The sequence below is a fragment of the Dipodomys merriami genome, unplaced genomic scaffold (genome assembly GCF_024711535.1).
Source record: "Dipodomys merriami isolate MVZ:Mamm:240054 unplaced genomic scaffold, mDipMer1.0.p SCAF_1682, whole genome shotgun sequence".
Taxonomy (NCBI): Eukaryota; Metazoa; Chordata; class Mammalia; order Rodentia; family Heteromyidae; genus Dipodomys; species Dipodomys merriami.
This window is the reverse complement of record NW_027203029.1, coordinates 1-17,624: the sequence shown is the minus strand read 5'-3', so window position 1 is coordinate 17,624 and position 17,624 is coordinate 1. Positions and strand designations below refer to the sequence as shown.

Genomic DNA, 17,624 nt, shown 5'->3' with positions numbered 1-17,624 from the left:
GTGGCCTCCTCACCACCCCCAGGGCGGGGATTCGGGGGGGATCCGGTTCCGCCTGCGCCCCGAGCTAGAAAAAGGAAGAATTAAGAGCCTGAAAGGGAACTCGGGCGTCGTGCGGGCTTGACTCCGGATTCGCCGCACCCTGGCTTCCTGCCGGGGAGGGGCTGCGAGTCTTCGGCGGGCTCCCGAGCGTCGAGAGCCGGGGCCATAGCAGCTTCCTGCATTCTCCACGGTCCTAGTGCGCGGGCCCAGGGCGCCGCCCGCGGGTGGGGGACGATCCCGGGACGGAAGTGACCGAGAGTGTCGAAGGGAGTGCGAGGTCGGAGCCGGAGAACGACCCTGAGAGCGAGCGGGATAGCGGGCCAGCGGGCGGGGCACAGAGCCGGGCAGCGCAGGTAGGCCTGACCCGGCCGAGCTGGAGCCTCGGGGTGGGGCCGTGGGGCCCGGCCCGGGAGGCGGGCGGGAGGGCGGGCGGGGTCCCCGACTCTCCTGCGTGTTCCGTTTGAAAGGTCAGGGTCCAGTGTGTCTCGACTGGGGCCTGGAGCTAAGCAGGCCATCTGGGGAGAAGCAAGCCCAAGCCCTTTTCTGGGAGCAGTTCTCCGCCTGGGACAGGTTTTGGGGAGGGCGAGAAATGAGATGGAGTGAGGCACAGGGCGGGGGTAGGCTTTGGGGTTAGCTGATAGCGGGTCTGTAAATTCGGAAAGCTTTGGGTGAGTTTGGGATTAGGTTGTGTTGGGTTGAGGAGTCAAGGGTCACTCTAGAAGTTAGGCTAAACCTTGAGTTGTGTCAGGTCCGTTTTGTGTAGGTGACGTTTAGACAGACGTTTAGAATAGGTTTAGTTTGGCATTTAAATCACTTGTTTTCTGAGTAAGTGGCTAGCGTGAGTAAAAACGTACATGACTAGGTTAAGGAAGGAATTAGGTTAGAAGTCATTTTAGGGGTTTCAGTCCACTGTCATGGTCAGTATTGAGGATAAACTGAAGAGATGTTTGGAATCTAGTTACAAATGAGCTTCAGAGCTGAGGGATCTGGTGTGGTCCTACAGGTGAAAATTAGCTCGGTATGGGTGTCTACTAAAAGAAAGGGATGAATGCCAAAACTGTTCTACAGAATCAGGAAACAAATTAAGAGTACAGGTTAATATTGGGAATTAGAGGTAACTTTATGGATTGTTGTCTAGGTCGGAGAAGTTGACCTTGAGCAGGTAAAAATTTAGAGGTTAGCAACAAGTAAATGCCTTTGTTTTGTGATGAGGTCCCTTTTTCCTCTGTGGTGACAGGGGGTTCTTTTATCCAGAATAATGACAAACCAGTTTCAGACCCATGTTCCAGGCTTCAGCTAGAATTTCAGGCTCCTTGGATTCCAGTTTGTTTATTTCATTCTCTTAAGTCCAAGGCTCTTACTGTGGCCACCACCATTGGAGGCCAGGGGATTCCTGGACTAGCTGGACTAGTTATTATCGAGATAGGAGGAGAGAAATGGACAGTAACCCAGGAAATATACAAGGCCTAAGGTATGCAGGAGATTTATAAGGTCACAAGTAGGAGACAGGAAGAAGAAACCGATGACTAAGAGGGGAGCCAACCAGGGGTGAAGGGATGACTGAATCCTGTTACAGTTTAGCCCATTTCCCTTCATCTTGCCTTATATTATCTAAATACTATGCCCTCCTTTCCAACTCTCATCCTGGCTCTGCATTGCACACTCTCCATACTTAGAGATAGATAGGTCCCTTGCTTTTAACTCCCATGTTACTCATCTTACCATCCATTCTTTGCTGTCTCCCACCACAGCCTGCCTCCCATGCACCGATCTTATTTACCCTCACCCAACTTCAAGCTTTTCCACAACCATAAAGCACTCTCACCATTTCTACCTACTCATATACTTGCAATACTACTTGGTCATTACTGAATACCCCTAACCCCAGCTATGTATATCTCTGAGCCTTCTTTTATTTCTTAATCTGCTTGTAGCTCCCCTTCCCCCAACCCCCACCAGAAAAGAGGAAATGAGACCCAAGAGGAAACTGGGTCTTTCTGATCCCACGCCCAACCAGGCTACTGACCACACCCCCTTTCACTCTCAGCCTGACCCTGTCACTGACCACAGCATTATCTCTTGCCCATCCTGATTCAGCCACTGACTATATAACTCAAGTCATCTTTCCCTCCATCTCAACTACAGTATTACTTAGGCCCTACCAATGTCCATCAATCCTTCACCTCAGCCTAGTTTGGTATTTATCACATTCCCATCTCTTTCCAAACCCCTGTAGCCTGAAGTGGCCTCTGACCTCACTCCAGCATTCCCTGACTTAGTCACTATTTATGTAGTCATTCTTCATCTTTCCCAGCCTGATCCAGTGACAATCATATATTTATTTTTTCCTACCACCATCTTTTTCAGTCTTTTTCTACACCCTGTCTTCCCCTTTCCTTGCCCCATGCCCCTACCTAGCTATTAGCCATATCCCATGCTTTTTCCCATAGCCTCATAGCAGCATGGATCTTCCCCTGTTACCAGTTGGTTATCTAAACTCAAGCTGCCCTAGCTAATGAGTGGCTGATGATGATAGGAAGCTATGGGACCCTAGGCTAACTTTTTGCTCTAGTTCCTGAAGGTTGACAGATCAGAATGTCACCAGATTCTTGTCAGTTCTACTTCTTAATTTTTTTTTTCTGAGTGGCAGCATCCTCTCTACCACTGTAATTCTGGTTTTATTACATCTTTTACTAATAGAGTGTCCTAACCCATCTTCAAAGTTATTTTGCTATAGTCCATTTCTGGTTATGTGTCCCTTCTCTACTCACATCTCCTGTTGCTCTCAAATAGGTCAAATTCCTCATTTTCTTCTCTATGCCTCCTGTGCCTTTCCATCGCCTGCAGGTATCCTGTGCTTCAATCAGCCTGCCTACTCACTTCCTTGAGTGTGCCTTCATGATTTCCTGCTTCTTCACCTTTGCTTGTGCTAACCTCTCTGCCTAGAATGATACCTTTGACTTATCTCCGGCTGGCCTAATGGAAGGAGCTTGAGCTTTGAAGTCAGAGAGACCTCGGTTCGGATCCTGGCTTTCACAATTGATTGCTTGGTCAGCTACTTTGAACAAGTATTTCACTTTCTTGACCCTTGGTCTACTGATCTATAAAAATGAAAACAATACTTACCTTGCAGAGTTGTTATAAAATTAACTGAAATTATGTATACAATGCAATCTACATATAGTAAATAAAGGACAGATAATATGGCTCTTATTACCTTTTTTTTTTAATCCTAACCTCAAATGACACCCTTCATAGACAATTTTTGGTCCCACTTCCCTAACATAAAGGAACCTCTCCTGAGCCCACATGTGGGCTCCTACACAAACTGTGCATTTTGTTTATCCACCCCGCTGGGGGACTGGCAGCCCCCTGAAGGCAAAGGTTGGCTTACTCATCTTGGTTTCCATCCCACCAAAACTTTGGCTCAGGGCCTTTCCCACAGAAGTTCCTCAAGGAATGCTGGCTGGGAGAATGGAGGGAAAATGTACATAATGGAAGGAGAGAGGTTGAAGGCCTAGATCTTGAAGCCTAATGTGATTGTGATGAAGTTCTATTTGTGGGAAAGCTGTGTGAGTGGGATGGGGTCTCTGGAAGAAGATCCATCTGCATACCGGTTGTGAGATTGAAGGCAAACTATATAGAGACAGTGTAGGTAGCTCTGTGGGAAAGAGCTCTGGGTACAGGCTGGGGAGCATAGGAGAGAATGTGTGTACATGGGATGTACAGAGGCTGTGTTGGAGGAAGTCAGGTCCGACTCTTCAGCTGCCCAGTCCAGCCCTAAATGAGCCTCCAGCAGCCTGAGGCCGGATATGTCAGTCTCACCCACAACTCCACCCCCCTCCCCTCCGCGGTTGCGGACTCAGAGGCCAAATTTGGTAACAGACTGAGTGTTATTCCCCCAACCCTCTTACATTCTCACTGTCTTCAGCTTTTTCTCTTGCTCTTTATCCCTCTCTGTAACTCCTTATCTTCCTGCTCCTTTGTGGGTATCTGCACTGACTGTATTCTCGGTGTACCCCCAAATTCCTTAGTTCCAATAAGTTTACATTCCATTCCTTGCTGGGATTTGACCTGCTGTCCTCTATTCCCACCCCACCCCCCTCCAATTGCCCAACTCCTCCGGAATGCATCTCAGGAATGTATTGAGGGAGGAGGAGTTCCCTGGGAGGGGGACTTGGGGGGGGGGGGAGTGTTGTTGCTGTTCCAGAAAACATGATGGAAGGGGAGCCCTGTTCTTAGGCTTGGGCAGGAATCAGCTTCTACTTACATATTTCCAGAGGCCTTCTATGCCATCATAATCTCCAATTTACTGATCAATTATTCAGTTCCATGTTTCCCTACACCACCACCACCCCAGTAACTAATGGCCACTCAGGACCAGCCTGAGAGTTAGGGTAGGCATGACTCAGCTCTCTTATTGGGTTATCGGGGTCTCACCAGAAGTTTCTGAGGAAGAAGTGGGTGTCCATATGTCCGGAGGAAATGGGGGGAAGACATGGCATTTCAGCTTAGGGTAAAGGATCCTTTCAGTCCTGTTCTAGATCCTCTGACTTTTTGGCTTCACTGGCGCTTCAGCTCTTGTCTTCTGTGGTCAGCAGCCCACAGCCAGGTCTGTTCCACTAATGGGAGAAGTACTCTAGGAATGGGGAGGGAGTAGAGAGCTAGAACTGGATAAACTGGGAGGGTCCTCTCATTTGAAATAAAGATAGAGAATGAGCTGTGGTTCTTCTGAGATTATAGACTGTTCATATGTTAGAAATGGCCAGAAAGATCCAGATCTTTCCCACATCTCCTACCTATTTTTCCTAGAACTCTCCACTTTACCTACCTTACCTCACAGGACCACTTCACTTCTTCCTTCCTATTTTTTCGGTTCTTAAATGCCTTCTGTATCCTGATACCCTACCTCTATCCCAACTTTCCTCAGTCCTGTTCTCCCTGCCCCCACCCCACCTTGAGCTAGCAGTGTGCTAGAAGGCAGTGGGTCACCTGGGTTTACCCATTCTCTTAGTTAAGAGACGCCTGATCCTTGTGTCACTCTGGGTCACATTATCACCTGCTGAGCAGACTTGGCCTCTTGAGGCCTGTGTGCTACCTGCCGCCTACAGTGGTTCCTCCAGCGTACTAAGGGGTCATGTCAGGAGTGGGATAAGACCTACATATGCTGAGCTGTACTGACAACATTGTCCGGAGATAGCCAAGGTGGAGGGCAGTCTAAGAAGGACTTGCTGAAGAGGAGAGAGAATTAGGAGCAAGGCTGAGTACCAACTTTGTTACTTGGAAGGAACAAGGACTGAGTTAGAAGGACTGGACTCTGACTTACCTTGAAACTCTCTTCTCCCAGGATCCATTTTCCCAAAGAGTTGGCTAGATAATTTTGAGGTCCTTTTCAACAGAGATTCTTTGACTGCCAGGAAGCTAGATACAGCTCTCAGCTCCTAGGGAAAATGTCCTGCCTCTCAGATTGGAGGAAAGCTAGGGCAGAAGTAGGCCTGAATGGCCAGAACAGCTAGTATTAGGTCAGCCAAGCTGGCCAGAGGTTGTTTGCAGGCTTTAGGAACCCTTGGGAATTATCTCATATAATGTCTTCATTTTACAGTGAAGGAGGCTAAAGCAATGAGAGGGTAGGTCACATGATGAGTCAGGAAAAGCTGAAAATTCCAGGCAGGAAAAAGCCAGCAAGACAAGTAGAAGACAGAAAGAAAAATACTGACCCAGGAAAAGAGGAAAACAAGGCAGGAGCAGGGCTAGAAAAGGAGGTGAGCTGGAACAAGAGAGTAAGAGAGACACTTGGAAGAAAGAAAGAGGCACACATTCCAGTGGTAGAGGCAGGGCAGTGTCCTCAAGTGACACTGCATTTCAGACCTGCTATTGAATCCTATAGACCAGCCTTTCTCCAGATGTCTTAAATGGTCAGGACTGGTCCATTTAGTATAAATAATCTTTCAGCATCATTACTCTCTGTTTTGCTGAGTCCCTTTCAAAACTCCCCTCCCAGGGACTGCACTGTCTAGGGAGCCTTTTCTCCTCCACTGAGACTATATTCTAATGTTCTAATGAATGCCACAGACCAGGTATAGCCAGGCTGGAGAACAGAAGCTGCCACCATGGTCGCACTTTCGTTGAAGATCAGCATTGGCAATGTTGTGAAGACGATGCAATTCGAGCCATCTACGATGGTGTATGACGCCTGCCGCATCATTCGTGAGCGTATTCCAGAGGCCCTGGCTGGCCCCCGTGAGTCTGGCTATCCAAGTGGCTGGGTGGTAGTCCTCTAATTTCCAGGCTCTTAGCCTTGAGAGATGACTCCATAGTAGCTTAAGCCTACTTACTCCGCAGGTCTGTGCTCCAAGCCCCTTCTTCCTCTTTAGGCCCAGGGTCATGAGAAAAATATTAAGGGACAACGTGCTATAGTCTTTCAGCCACAGTGAGATCTTCTTAAGTCTAAGATGATCATTCTTCTCTTTTAGCTAGCGACTTTGGGCTCTTTCTGTCAGATGATGACCCCAAAAAGGGTATATGGCTGGAGGCTGGGAAAGCGTTGGATTACTACATGCTCCGAAATGGGGTAAGTAACACTTCCTCAAATATCACTAGCACCCTCTTCCATCAGCTCTCCCTGTCCCACCTTTTTTCAATACCTGCATCTGTTGTCTCAGACCCTTCCCCTCATTATTTGTTTGCTTGTTTGTTTGCTTTTTTTTGGTTGGTCATTGGGCTTGAACTCAGGGCCTGGGCTCTTGTCCTGAGTGCTTATGCTCAAGGCTAGTGCTCTATCACTTGGAGCCACAGCATCACTTCCAGTTTTCTTGTGGTTAATTAGAGATAAGAATTTCACAAACCTTCATGACCAGGCTGGCTTTGAACCATGATCCTCAGATCCCAGTCTCTTCAGAGCTAGGATTACAGGCGTGAGCCACCAGTGCCCAGCTTTGCTTATTGTCTTACCTTTTTTTTTCCCCTTGTTGCCAATCTTGGGGCTTGAACTCCAAGCCTGGGCACTGTCCCTGAACTGTCTGCTCAAAGTTAGCACTTTACCACTTGAGCCACAGCTCCACTTCTGGCTTTGTTGATAACTGGAGATAAGAATCTCATGGATTTGCCTGTTTGAGCTGGCTTTGAACCGTAATCCTCAGATCTTAGCCTCCTGGATAGCTAGGATTACAAGCATGAGACATCAGTGCCTGGTTCTTTTTTATTTTTTTAGAAAAAAAAGTAATTGAGGCTGGGAATGTGTTAATAGTAGAATGCTTACCTAGTATGCATGAAGCCCTGGGTGCAATTCCTCAGTACCACATAAACAGAAAAAGCCAAAGTAATGCTGAGACTTATGTGGTAAAGTGCTAGCCTTGAACAAAAGGAGCTCAGGGAGAGTGCCCAGGCCCTGAGTTCAAGCCCCAGGACTTGGGGGGGGGGGGGAAAGTAATGTTTTACTACTAAAGCAATACCCTCAGTACCCCTAAGTTGTACTCTGTTATTAGCAGTCATTATGCCCTGCTTTTGAACAAACTATTATAGTCTTCAACAATTCACTTTCTTCACCCTGGCTATGTACAAAAGGAAGTAATACCCCTAGCATAAGTAGGCCCTGACATTCTTTTTCAATCCCAACAGGACACCATGGAATATAGGAAGAAACAGAGACCCTTGAAGATCCGGATGCTAGATGGAACTGTGAAGACTATCATGGTAGATGACTCCAAGACTGTCACTGACATGCTCATGACCATCTGTGCACGCATTGGTAAGGGAGCTTGGTAGGACTGAGGGCTGGAGCCAGGAAGCTCCATCTGTGCCAAAAGATTTAGATTCAGTAATCCAGAGATTACCAAACTATCGCTGTCCCCCCAGGCATCACAAATCATGATGAATATTCGCTGGTTCGAGAACTGATGGAAGAGAAAAAGGATGAAGGGACAGGGACATTACGGAAAGACAAGACACTGCTGCGAGATGAGAAGAAGATGGAGAAATTAAAGCAGAAATTACACACAGATGATGAGTGTAAGCAGAACTAGAAAAAGAGAAGGCATTGGAAAAGGAGAGTGAGTGGGATGAACAGCCATTCTATTCCATTTACTCTGCACCTTCTTAGGAAAGGTGCCATTTTATACACTGGGAATACATTAGTCATAAACCAAAAGTTCTGTCCTCATGGAACTTAAAGGTAAGAAGGGAAATTAACAAAAACTCAGAGAAGGCAGGAAACTTAGAGAAGGTAAAGTGAACAAAAATTCAGACACCAGATAGCAGAGGGGATATGGATGTTTGGCACTGAGGGCATTCTCTATCGCAGTGAACTGGCTGGACCACGGCCGGACACTGAGGGAACAGGGAGTAGAGGAGCATGAGACACTGCTGCTGCGGAGAAAGTTCTTCTACTCAGACCAGAATGTGGATTCTCGGGACCCTGTACAGCTGAACCTTCTTTATGTACAGGTATGGAGATTTAGTTGGGTTAAGACAGGTGAGGGAAGAGAAGAAACATTGTGAGGTGAAGACTATCCCTGTACCCACAAAACATTCCTTCCTTATCCTATGCTTTCTAGGCACGAGATGACATCTTGAATGGCTCCCACCCTGTCTCCTTTGACAAGGCCTGTGAATTTGCTGGCTTCCAATGCCAGATCCAATTTGGGCCCCACAACGAGCAGAAGCACAAGGCTGGCTTCCTCGAGTGAGTGACCCACAATCATGTAATGGCCTGCAACTCCCTACCATTGTGACCCAGTAGGCCTGTTTTCATCCTAGGCCTTCTCTCCATATTTCTTCTTCTAAGACACTAGAGCTTGATGTACATAGGGTCATTATCCCTTCAGCAGCCATCATCTTTTGTCTCCTTACTGGCCCCACTGGACTATAAATATAGTCTCTTATCTCTGTCCCTGCCCACTTCCTTGTAACATCTTTTTTTTTTTTTATCTCTAAAGAACTTTGTTACAGTAGCCAGAGAGAAATAGAATAACAGTTTCCTCACAGGGAACATGAGATTAAGAGATCTCTCAAGTCTCACCCACTGGTATTTTTTAGAATACAGAGTGTTGGTGTTTTGTTTTGTTGTAATTTCCTAAATGCATGATTATCTTAGAGAGTTTTTTTTTTCCTTTCCCTCTTGTCTCTGAAATAGTACTCTTGGCCTTTTCTTCAGGGATTGAGCTTCTAATTTAAGTTCCCTCTCACACAGAGAGAGACACAGGTCACATTCAGTTGCTCCTATTAAGTCATCTGTATTTCAGTAGACGATCCAGAGCCAGTTCTCTCAGAGTCCATCTTTCTACCCAGAGATAACACTGTCCTAGACATTTCCTCACACCCCTACGTCCACAGTTCATGGCCCACATGTCCCCTGATGCTGTCCACTACATGCTGACCCTCCCTTTTCTGGTATAGCCTGAAGGACTTCCTGCCCAAGGAGTATGTGAAGCAGAAGGGAGAGCGTAAGATCTTCCAGGTGAATGGGGTAGGGGAAAGTCTGGGATGACCTGGGAGCTTTGCTGCTTGATCCTACTGGCTAAGTGGACTTCTTGCCTCCCTCCCTGTCTGTGCTCACCTTCCAAGCTGCTCTTCCACCTGTCCTGTGCCAAGAAAACAGACCTGGGTTTTAGTCTCAGCTCCATCACTGCTTTTGCTTACCTCTAGTGTGGGATAATAGTCTTGTCCATCATAAGACTGATAGGAGCATCAAATGGAATAGTATACCTGACTGACAGTAAAACCTTTGTTCAGATGTAAGGTATTATCCCCACTCTGATGAACTCAGCTCAAAAAAGCCTTCTCTTTGACCTTCTACCCCTAACTACCTATTCATATTTCCAGAATGGCTGCAGTTTCCTTAACCATGTCCTTTGAGTCATCGCTTCTGCATATCCCCGGCCAGCCTCCATCCTACCTTCTCATCTCTTGCACTCCTGAGCCTTTCTGTGTCCCCATAATATTGCACCTTGATTCCTTAACTGTGATGATGTCCCTCATAGTTCACTAAATCTTTCCTCATTTCATCCGCAAAGGCACACAAGAATTGTGGGCAGATGAGTGAGATCGAGGCCAAAGTACGCTATGTGAAGCTAGCTCGTTCCCTCAAGACTTATGGCGTCTCCTTTTTCCTGGTCAAGGTGGGTTTTAGACCCTTCTCCCTGCTCTCCCCATTGCTCACTCTTGCCCTTTCTGATCTTTTGGAAAGTCTCTCACTCTGCCCTCATTTACTTATCTACCATTTCCCTAGAGGCCCAGTCTTTGCCTTGCTCTGACCATGTGAAAACCTGCTTGTTATCTGACCACTACTACTTTTTTCTTTTCCCCCAATCCAGCTTTGTCCCAGGCTCACTTGTGGACACCCTAGTTTAGCCCTCCTGGCTACCTCAGCATCCCCTTCCGATATGGAGCTGATCTGGACCATTCATCTTGCATTCAACTTCTGTAATGCTGAAACTAACTTTTACCTCACAGGAAAAGATGAAAGGGAAGAACAAGCTAGTACCCAGGCTTCTGGGCATCACTAAAGAGTGTGTGATGCGTGTGGATGAGAAGACCAAGGAGGTGATCCAGGAGTGGAGCCTTACCAACATCAAACGCTGGGCTGCCTCCCCCAAGAGCTTCACACTGGTAAGTCTGTAGCTCCATTATGAAAAGTCTTTACAGCTCTTTCCTTCTGCCATGGAGTTGGTGCACTGTGTAGGACTCTAGAACAAAGGAGAATTCTGGAACTATTACAGGAATGTAGAGGTCAGAGTAGATGGAGAAACCATCCTAGAAAGTAAGTAATGCTTCAATGAAATAGGCGATGAGCATACTCTTTAAACTCATCAGAGGGATAGGAATTAGCTCAGTGCTAGAGCACTTACTTGCCTAGCATGTGTGAAGCCTTGGGTTCAGTCCCCAACACCACAAAAAAAGAAAGTCAACAGAATAAACTGTAATCAGCAAATTGAGATTACAGCAAATATTGGGGAGTAGGTTGGGAGAAAAAAGCATGCCTTCCCTTTTTTTTTTTTTTTTTGGTCTGGACCTGGGCACTGTCCCTCAGCGCTTCAGCTCACTGTGAGTGCTCTACCACTTGAGGCACAGCACCACTTCCCATTTTCTGGTGGTTAATTGGAGATCAGAGTCTCAAGGACTTTCCTGCCCAGGCTGGCTTTGAACTTCGATTCTCAGATCTCAGACTCCTGAATAGCTAGGATTATAGGTGTGAGCCACCTGTGCCTGGCTTGCTTTCCCTTTGTTAGCAGCAACTGTTTGTAGTTGATTTCCCCTCTGGTTTAGTATTTTGAGAGTACCACAACAATGAAAGTGGGAATTAAAGCAATTGCTATTTTTGCATTTTGGATACTGTTGCCAACCTTCATGTATAATCACTTGAAAATAAATGTCTGTGTCCTAGTAATTTATCATTGAAGGAGAGAGAGTTAAAGACATGTACTTGAAACTTTGAGGCAGAAAGGCCACTCCTCAGAAATCAAATTTGTTTCTTCAAAGGGGAAAATAAAGAAATAGGTAGTTGAAGAAAGGTGGGCTGCTTCTCACCTTTGGAAGGTGATATGGAAAGACGGCCTCAGCAGTTCAACCTTGAGCCTCCCTCACTCCCCGTTTTCATTCTGGGGAGATTCTAGCTTCTTTGCTGAGCCCTTGCTTTGTTATCCTAGGACTTTGGAGATTATCAAGATGGCTACTATTCAGTACAGACAACGGAGGGGGAGCAGATCGCCCAGCTCATTGCCGGCTATATCGATATCATCCTTAAGAAGGTAAACACTGCCTCTGCTCCCTAACCCCTCCCAAAGCCAGACCTTGAAAAACAGAGCCTATGTTGTAGAAAATGACAGACTGGAAAGAAGAAGCTACATTTTCCCACTGTCTCTTCCTTAAGTGACTCAATTCTTCCCTCTTTTTTCCACAGAAAAAAAGCAAGGACCACTTTGGGTTGGAGGGAGATGAGGAATCTACCATGTTGGAGGACTCAGTATCACCAAAAAAGTAGGAAGGGAGTTGGGCTGACCGCATACCTCAGGGCTAGAGACAGCAAGACTTGTCTCCAAGGACTGCTGGGGAGTGAGGATTACAGGCCAGACTATAACAAGACCTCACAAACTCCCAGATCCCTGCAGGGGTGGTGCAGTGGGGGTAGGGTGGTGCAGTGGGGGTAGGGTGGTGACAAGGAGCCCTCTATGTGCTTCATGGTCCATCCTGTCTACAGGTCAACAGTTCTTCAGCAGCAATATAACCGGATAGGGAAAGTAGAGCATGGTTCTGTGGCTCTACCTGCCATCATGCGTTCTGGAGCCTCTGGTCCTGAGAATTTCCAGATGGGCAGCATGCCACCTGCCCAGCAGCAGATTACCAGTGGCCAGATGCACCGAGGACACATGCCTCCTTTGGTAAGCATGCCCTTGCTTTTACTATGGTACCCAGGCCTTTTTCTGACCCTCTACCAGACCAAGCCAGGAATTAGCAGTCTTTTCCTTTGTTCCCATTCATATTCCTCTCCCTAGTGTTGGTTTTTCTTACCTTCTATTTCCACCAAACATTCAATTCCAATCCTTTTTACTCTTGTCTTTTAGACTTCAGCCCAGCAGGCTCTCACTGGAACCATCAACTCCAGCATGCAGGCTGTGCAGGCTGCCCAGGCCACTCTGGATGACTTTGACACTCTGCCCCCACTTGGCCAGGATGCTGTGAGTATAGGATGGAGGGAAGGCCAGTGATCCTGAAGCTGAGATTTGGAATAGAGAGGGGACTAACCAAATCAGAGTAGTTCCTGAAGTTTTTTTCCTGCTCTCTCAGGCCTCTAAGGCCTGGCGTAAGAACAAGATGGATGAATCAAAGCATGAGATCCATTCCCAAGTAGATGCCATCACTGCTGGTACTGCCTCTGTGGTGAACCTAACAGCAGGTAGGCTGGGGGCAAGGGAGTATGAGCAGGCACAAGCATGCATGTGACTGACTCTGTGTATGACTATACTTTGACTCATGGAAGGTTCTCTGTGTGCATCTCAGGACGTAGATGTGACTAATTGGATGTGTGGCAATGTACTCACCCATTGCCTAGCCTGCCTTGTTGTATGCTTTTTTCCTACCTTCAGGGGATCCTGCAGAGACAGACTACACTGCAGTGGGTTGTGCAGTCACCACAATCTCCTCCAATCTGACGGAGATGTCCCGAGGGGTGAAACTGCTAGCTGCCCTGCTGGAAGACGAAGGTGGCAGTGGCAGACCCCTGCTGCAGGCAGCAAAGGGCCTTGCAGGGGCAGTGTCAGAACTGCTGCGAAGTGCACAGCCTGCCAGTGCTGAGGTCAGAAGCCAAAGGGCAGGGATAAGGGGGAACACTGGGTTCTACCTCCATGAGAAAGGGAAATCCAAGTTTCAGGCTGGCCTATGAGACCTGTGGGCACACAGGCAGGGATGGGGCAGCTTCTGACAGGTGTTCACTCTCCACAGCCCCGTCAGAACCTGCTGCAAGCAGCTGGGAACGTGGGCCAGGCCAGTGGGGAGCTGTTGCAGCAAATTGGGGAGAGTGACACTGACCCCCACTTCCAGGTTGGTGACTTACCAAGCCCAGAACCCCCATTTCTAGGGTATAACCTTTGATCCTGAATCCATCTCCCAAGCCCTGTTTCTGTGAATTGACCCCCTCCAAACCAACCTGAACCTATTTCCAGGGATAACACTGGGAATTCTAATCTCTTTTTGGGGAATGAGAATTCAGAATTTCTATATCCAAACCTAACCTACTAGTATACTCTTGGCCCTCATTATGATATTTGTAGCGGGTTGTCCCTGTGTATAGCCCTTGCCCAGCTTGGGGCTATCTTGAAGCTCCCTGTTACCACCTGAGGACAGTGTGCCCCAGGTCTCCTCTTCCCCACCCATAGTAGTTATCTCAGCTGACTTTTCATCCTGGATTTCCCATGCAGATATGTACACCCAGAGGGGCTGGGGCTCGATCTCCCCCCGATTCCCCTACGGTAATGGCCTCTGGCCTGGGCCTTCCCAGCTTGATCCTTTCTGAGCCGCATACACTCGCTTCTGAATCTCCCTGAGATTTCTGAGGGAGCAGAACATGATGGGAGATGGGGAGGCCTAGATCAGGCCAGGTTAGGATCAGTTAGAATAATATGGGGGGTTGCTCCCAAAACCCCAAGGTGATTACTTGCAAATCAAGATTGAGAAGAAAAATGGAGAAAAACAAGCTCCTGTCCCATTGTATCAGTATTGTCCCTCCCTCCCCATCGCTGTCCGAGTGTATCCGCCTCGTGCGTTTCTCCCCTTGGTGTAGGTTTGATTTCTCCTGGTGGTTTGTTCCTTGGTGAGTCTCTATTCTGCTGGGTGCTCAAGGCAGGGGCTCGGGGTAGGTTCTGATTGCTTCTGCCATATTCTGTCCTCTGATTGGAGTTACCGGGAATAATGAAGCAGCTTATGCCTCTGAGATGTGCCCTTGGATCCCAAGCCCCATCTCAGATCATGCTAACTGCCATTTTCTCACAGGATGTTCTAATGCAACTAGCCAAGGCAGTGGCAAGTGCCGCAGCTGCCCTGGTCCTCAAGGCCAAGAGTGTGGCCCAGCGCACTGAGGACTCAGGTCTCCAGACCCAGGTTATTGCTGCAGCCACACAGTGTGCCCTATCCACCTCCCAACTGGTGGCCTGTACCAAGGTAAGCCCAAACATTGCTGAAGCTTGTGCCCGGGACTGATACTACCACACAGACGTAAGCCTCTTGCTTAGTCTTTGGTTCTTGAGACCTCATTATCCTAATGTCAGTTGTGAAAATCCATAAGTACTCTACCTCACAGTTTCTCCACTCTCTTGGCCTTGCTTTTGTTTTATTAATAGCACTGGGTTTGAACTCAGACCTCTAACACTTGAGCTATGCCTCTGTTTCACATTCTGGGTTATTTTTCAGATAGGATGTCACAGTTTTTGGCCTGAGGCTAGCCTCATACTGTGATCCTCCTACCTGTATCCTGCAAAGCAGTGACTATATGAACTGCCTATGCGTAACTTGTTAAGGTGGGATCTTATGGTCTTTTGGCCCAAGCTGAACTCAAACCTTAGACCTTCTGGTGTCTACCTCAAATAGTTAGAATTATAGGTATGATCCATCATACCCTGCTTACAGCTCTCTTCTCTTGCCTACATCTCTGACACTCAGTTTCCACACAGGTAGTGGCACCTACAATCAGCTCACCTGTCTGCCAAGAACAGCTAGTGGAGGCTGGAAGATTGGTGGCCAAAGCTGTGGAGGGCTGTGTGTCTGCCTCCCAGGCAGCCACAGAGGATGGGCAGCTGTTGCGAGGGGTAGGAGCAGCAGCCACAGCTGTTACCCAAGCCCTGAATGAGCTGCTGCAGCATGTGAAAGCCCATGCCACAGGGGCTGGGCCTGCTTGCCGTTATGACCAGGCCACTGACACCATCCTTACTGTCACTGAGAACATCTTCAGCTCCATGGGTGATGCTGGTAAGGACATCCACCCCTGCTAAGGCAAAAAACCCTAGTGAGATTCCCCAGCCCTTGGGACATTCCCTTACAGACCCCACTGCCCACCCCAAAGGACTCAGCACAGGGTGATCTTCCTAGCCATGCAACCATAGGCTCATTGTTTAGCATCTCAGAAACCTCTATTTCCCTGCTGTCCACTGGGCTGCCTTCCTTGGAACATTTCAAGAACCTATCAAACAATACACAAAAATAAGGGGAAAGTGGCATGATGAAGGTAGCCAGGTGAGCTGAAGACATAGCTCAGGCCCTTACTTATCAAATGTGTGGCCCTGAATTCAAATGTCAATGACTTTAAAATTCTTTAAATGAAGTTTTTAGGGCTGGGAAGGTGGCTCAGTGGTAGAGTGCTTGCATTGTATGCATGAGGCCCTGAGTTCGATTCCTTAGCACCACATAAGCAGAAAAAGCCGGAAGTAGCGCTGTGGTTCAAGTGGTAGAGCTCTGAGTTCTTTTTTTTTTTTTTTTTGGTCCGGTTGTGGGGCCTGAACTCTGGGCCTGAGCACTGTCCCTCAGCTCTTCAGCTCAAGGCCAGTGCTCTACCACTTGAGCCACAGCGCCACTTCCGGCTTTTTTCTTTTTGCTTATGTGGTGCTGAGGAATCGAACCCAGGGCCTCAGGCATGCAAGGCAAGCGATCTACCACTGAGCCAACTTCCCAGCCCCAAGCTCTGAGTTCTTGAGTTGAAGAGCTGAGGGACAGCGCCCAGGTCCAAAGTTCAGGGCCCAAGACTAACAGTGTTTGACTTTGTTCTGGAAGCACCAGGGGTGTAAGCTCAAGAAGAAAAGTGCCTGCCTAGCAAGGGCAAGGCCCTGAGTTCAAACCTCAGCACCACTGAAATGAAATTAAATAGCTGTCCTTGGTGAAAAGGAATATAAGGAATATAAGGAAAGAAAAAGAGAAAGGGGAAACTCTGCCCTCATTTCTAGATGCCTTCACACATTTTGCTGGAAATACCCATTGGACTGTATGTCACTTCTATAACAATTTAAAAGAAAGAAAATACACATTGGACACTCTCCTCCTTCCCAGAAGAAAAAAAATCACTCAATAACTTTCCAGTCTCTTCACTTCTCTAAAAGTCCCCATCTACCTCATCTACTCTAGTTTCCTTTCCCCTTCATCCCATCCCCTGATTTTCCCCTATGTTCTCAGGGGAAATGGTACGACAGGCTCGCATCCTGGCCCAAGCCACCTCTGATCTGGTCAATGCCATCAAGGCTGATGCGGAAGGGGAGACTGATCTGGTGAACTCTCGAAAGCTCCTGAGTGCTGCCAAGATCCTCGCTGATGCCACAGCCAAGATGGTAGAGGCTGCCAAGGTACAGTTTTATGTGTAGATTCCAAGACAGGGCACTGAAGGGAAGTCGAGAGGTCTAGATAGGTCAGCTTCATCTAATGGGAAGACCCAGGAAAAGCAGAAAATATAAGAAAACAAATAAGGACACATTCACGAAGCAAATATCCCCCAAGCTGCACGTGACCTGTGGCCTAAACTTCCAGTCTTGACAACTCCCAGAGTATGCTAACACTGTGACAGGCATCTGTATCCTTTTTCTTTAGGTCCAAAGTGTGCTTTTCCTACCTTTTCCTATGTTCTCACCATAACCCTCCTTGGGATTTTTCTCCTATTTGTCTCCTGTGGAGCCACATTTGGCCTTCAGTTTCAGGGGTCTCTACTTTAGCCATACAGAGAAAGACAAAAGCATTATGACACTGAGACATGGGGGTGTGAGGAAGGACCAAAGATTCCCAGGGCCCCTGGTCTCTGAGGCTCTTCAGTTTACAGATCTCTGCTCTAAAGCAGTGGTCTTTTTCCCAAGGAGCCCTGCTCACTGTAGCATTCTAGGTATTCTATAGGGAGTGGAGCAAGAAACAAGACCCCTTCTCCAGGGAGAGAAAGAAGACAATTTCACCTAAGGAATCCCAGGGGAATCCAGGCACCCTAGAGCCTTGCCATTGGCATTCAGTGGGGATAATTAGAAGTGACCTCTGGAAAACAAGTGATTTTAACCTGATCAAGAGGGGTCAGAGAGGAGTAGATTTAAAGAAAGCTAAGTGTTTGACTCTTTCCTCTTTAGGGGGCAGCTGCC

General features: G+C 47.7%; 1 protein-coding gene across 1 annotated transcript; it reads left to right on the top strand.

The window, feature by feature from the left end:
• Positions 1 to 59: 59 nt before the first annotated feature.
• LOC138828921 (talin-1-like) lies at positions 60 to 17,618 on the top strand (the record flags this gene model as incomplete). The annotated part of the gene is made up of 22 exons (XM_070024954.1): positions 60 to 392; positions 6,112 to 6,279; positions 6,513 to 6,610; positions 7,657 to 7,786; positions 7,894 to 8,046; positions 8,339 to 8,481; positions 8,592 to 8,719; positions 9,433 to 9,493; positions 10,050 to 10,154; positions 10,489 to 10,644; positions 11,682 to 11,783; positions 11,936 to 12,012; positions 12,233 to 12,413; positions 12,597 to 12,710; positions 12,820 to 12,928; positions 13,119 to 13,327; positions 13,474 to 13,572; positions 13,950 to 14,000; positions 14,521 to 14,688; positions 15,198 to 15,492; positions 16,687 to 16,853; positions 17,613 to 17,618. Coding segments are annotated over exons 2-22 (2,682 nt in total), but the record flags the coding sequence as incomplete, so codon positions are not given.
• Positions 17,619 to 17,624: the final 6 nt, after the last annotated feature.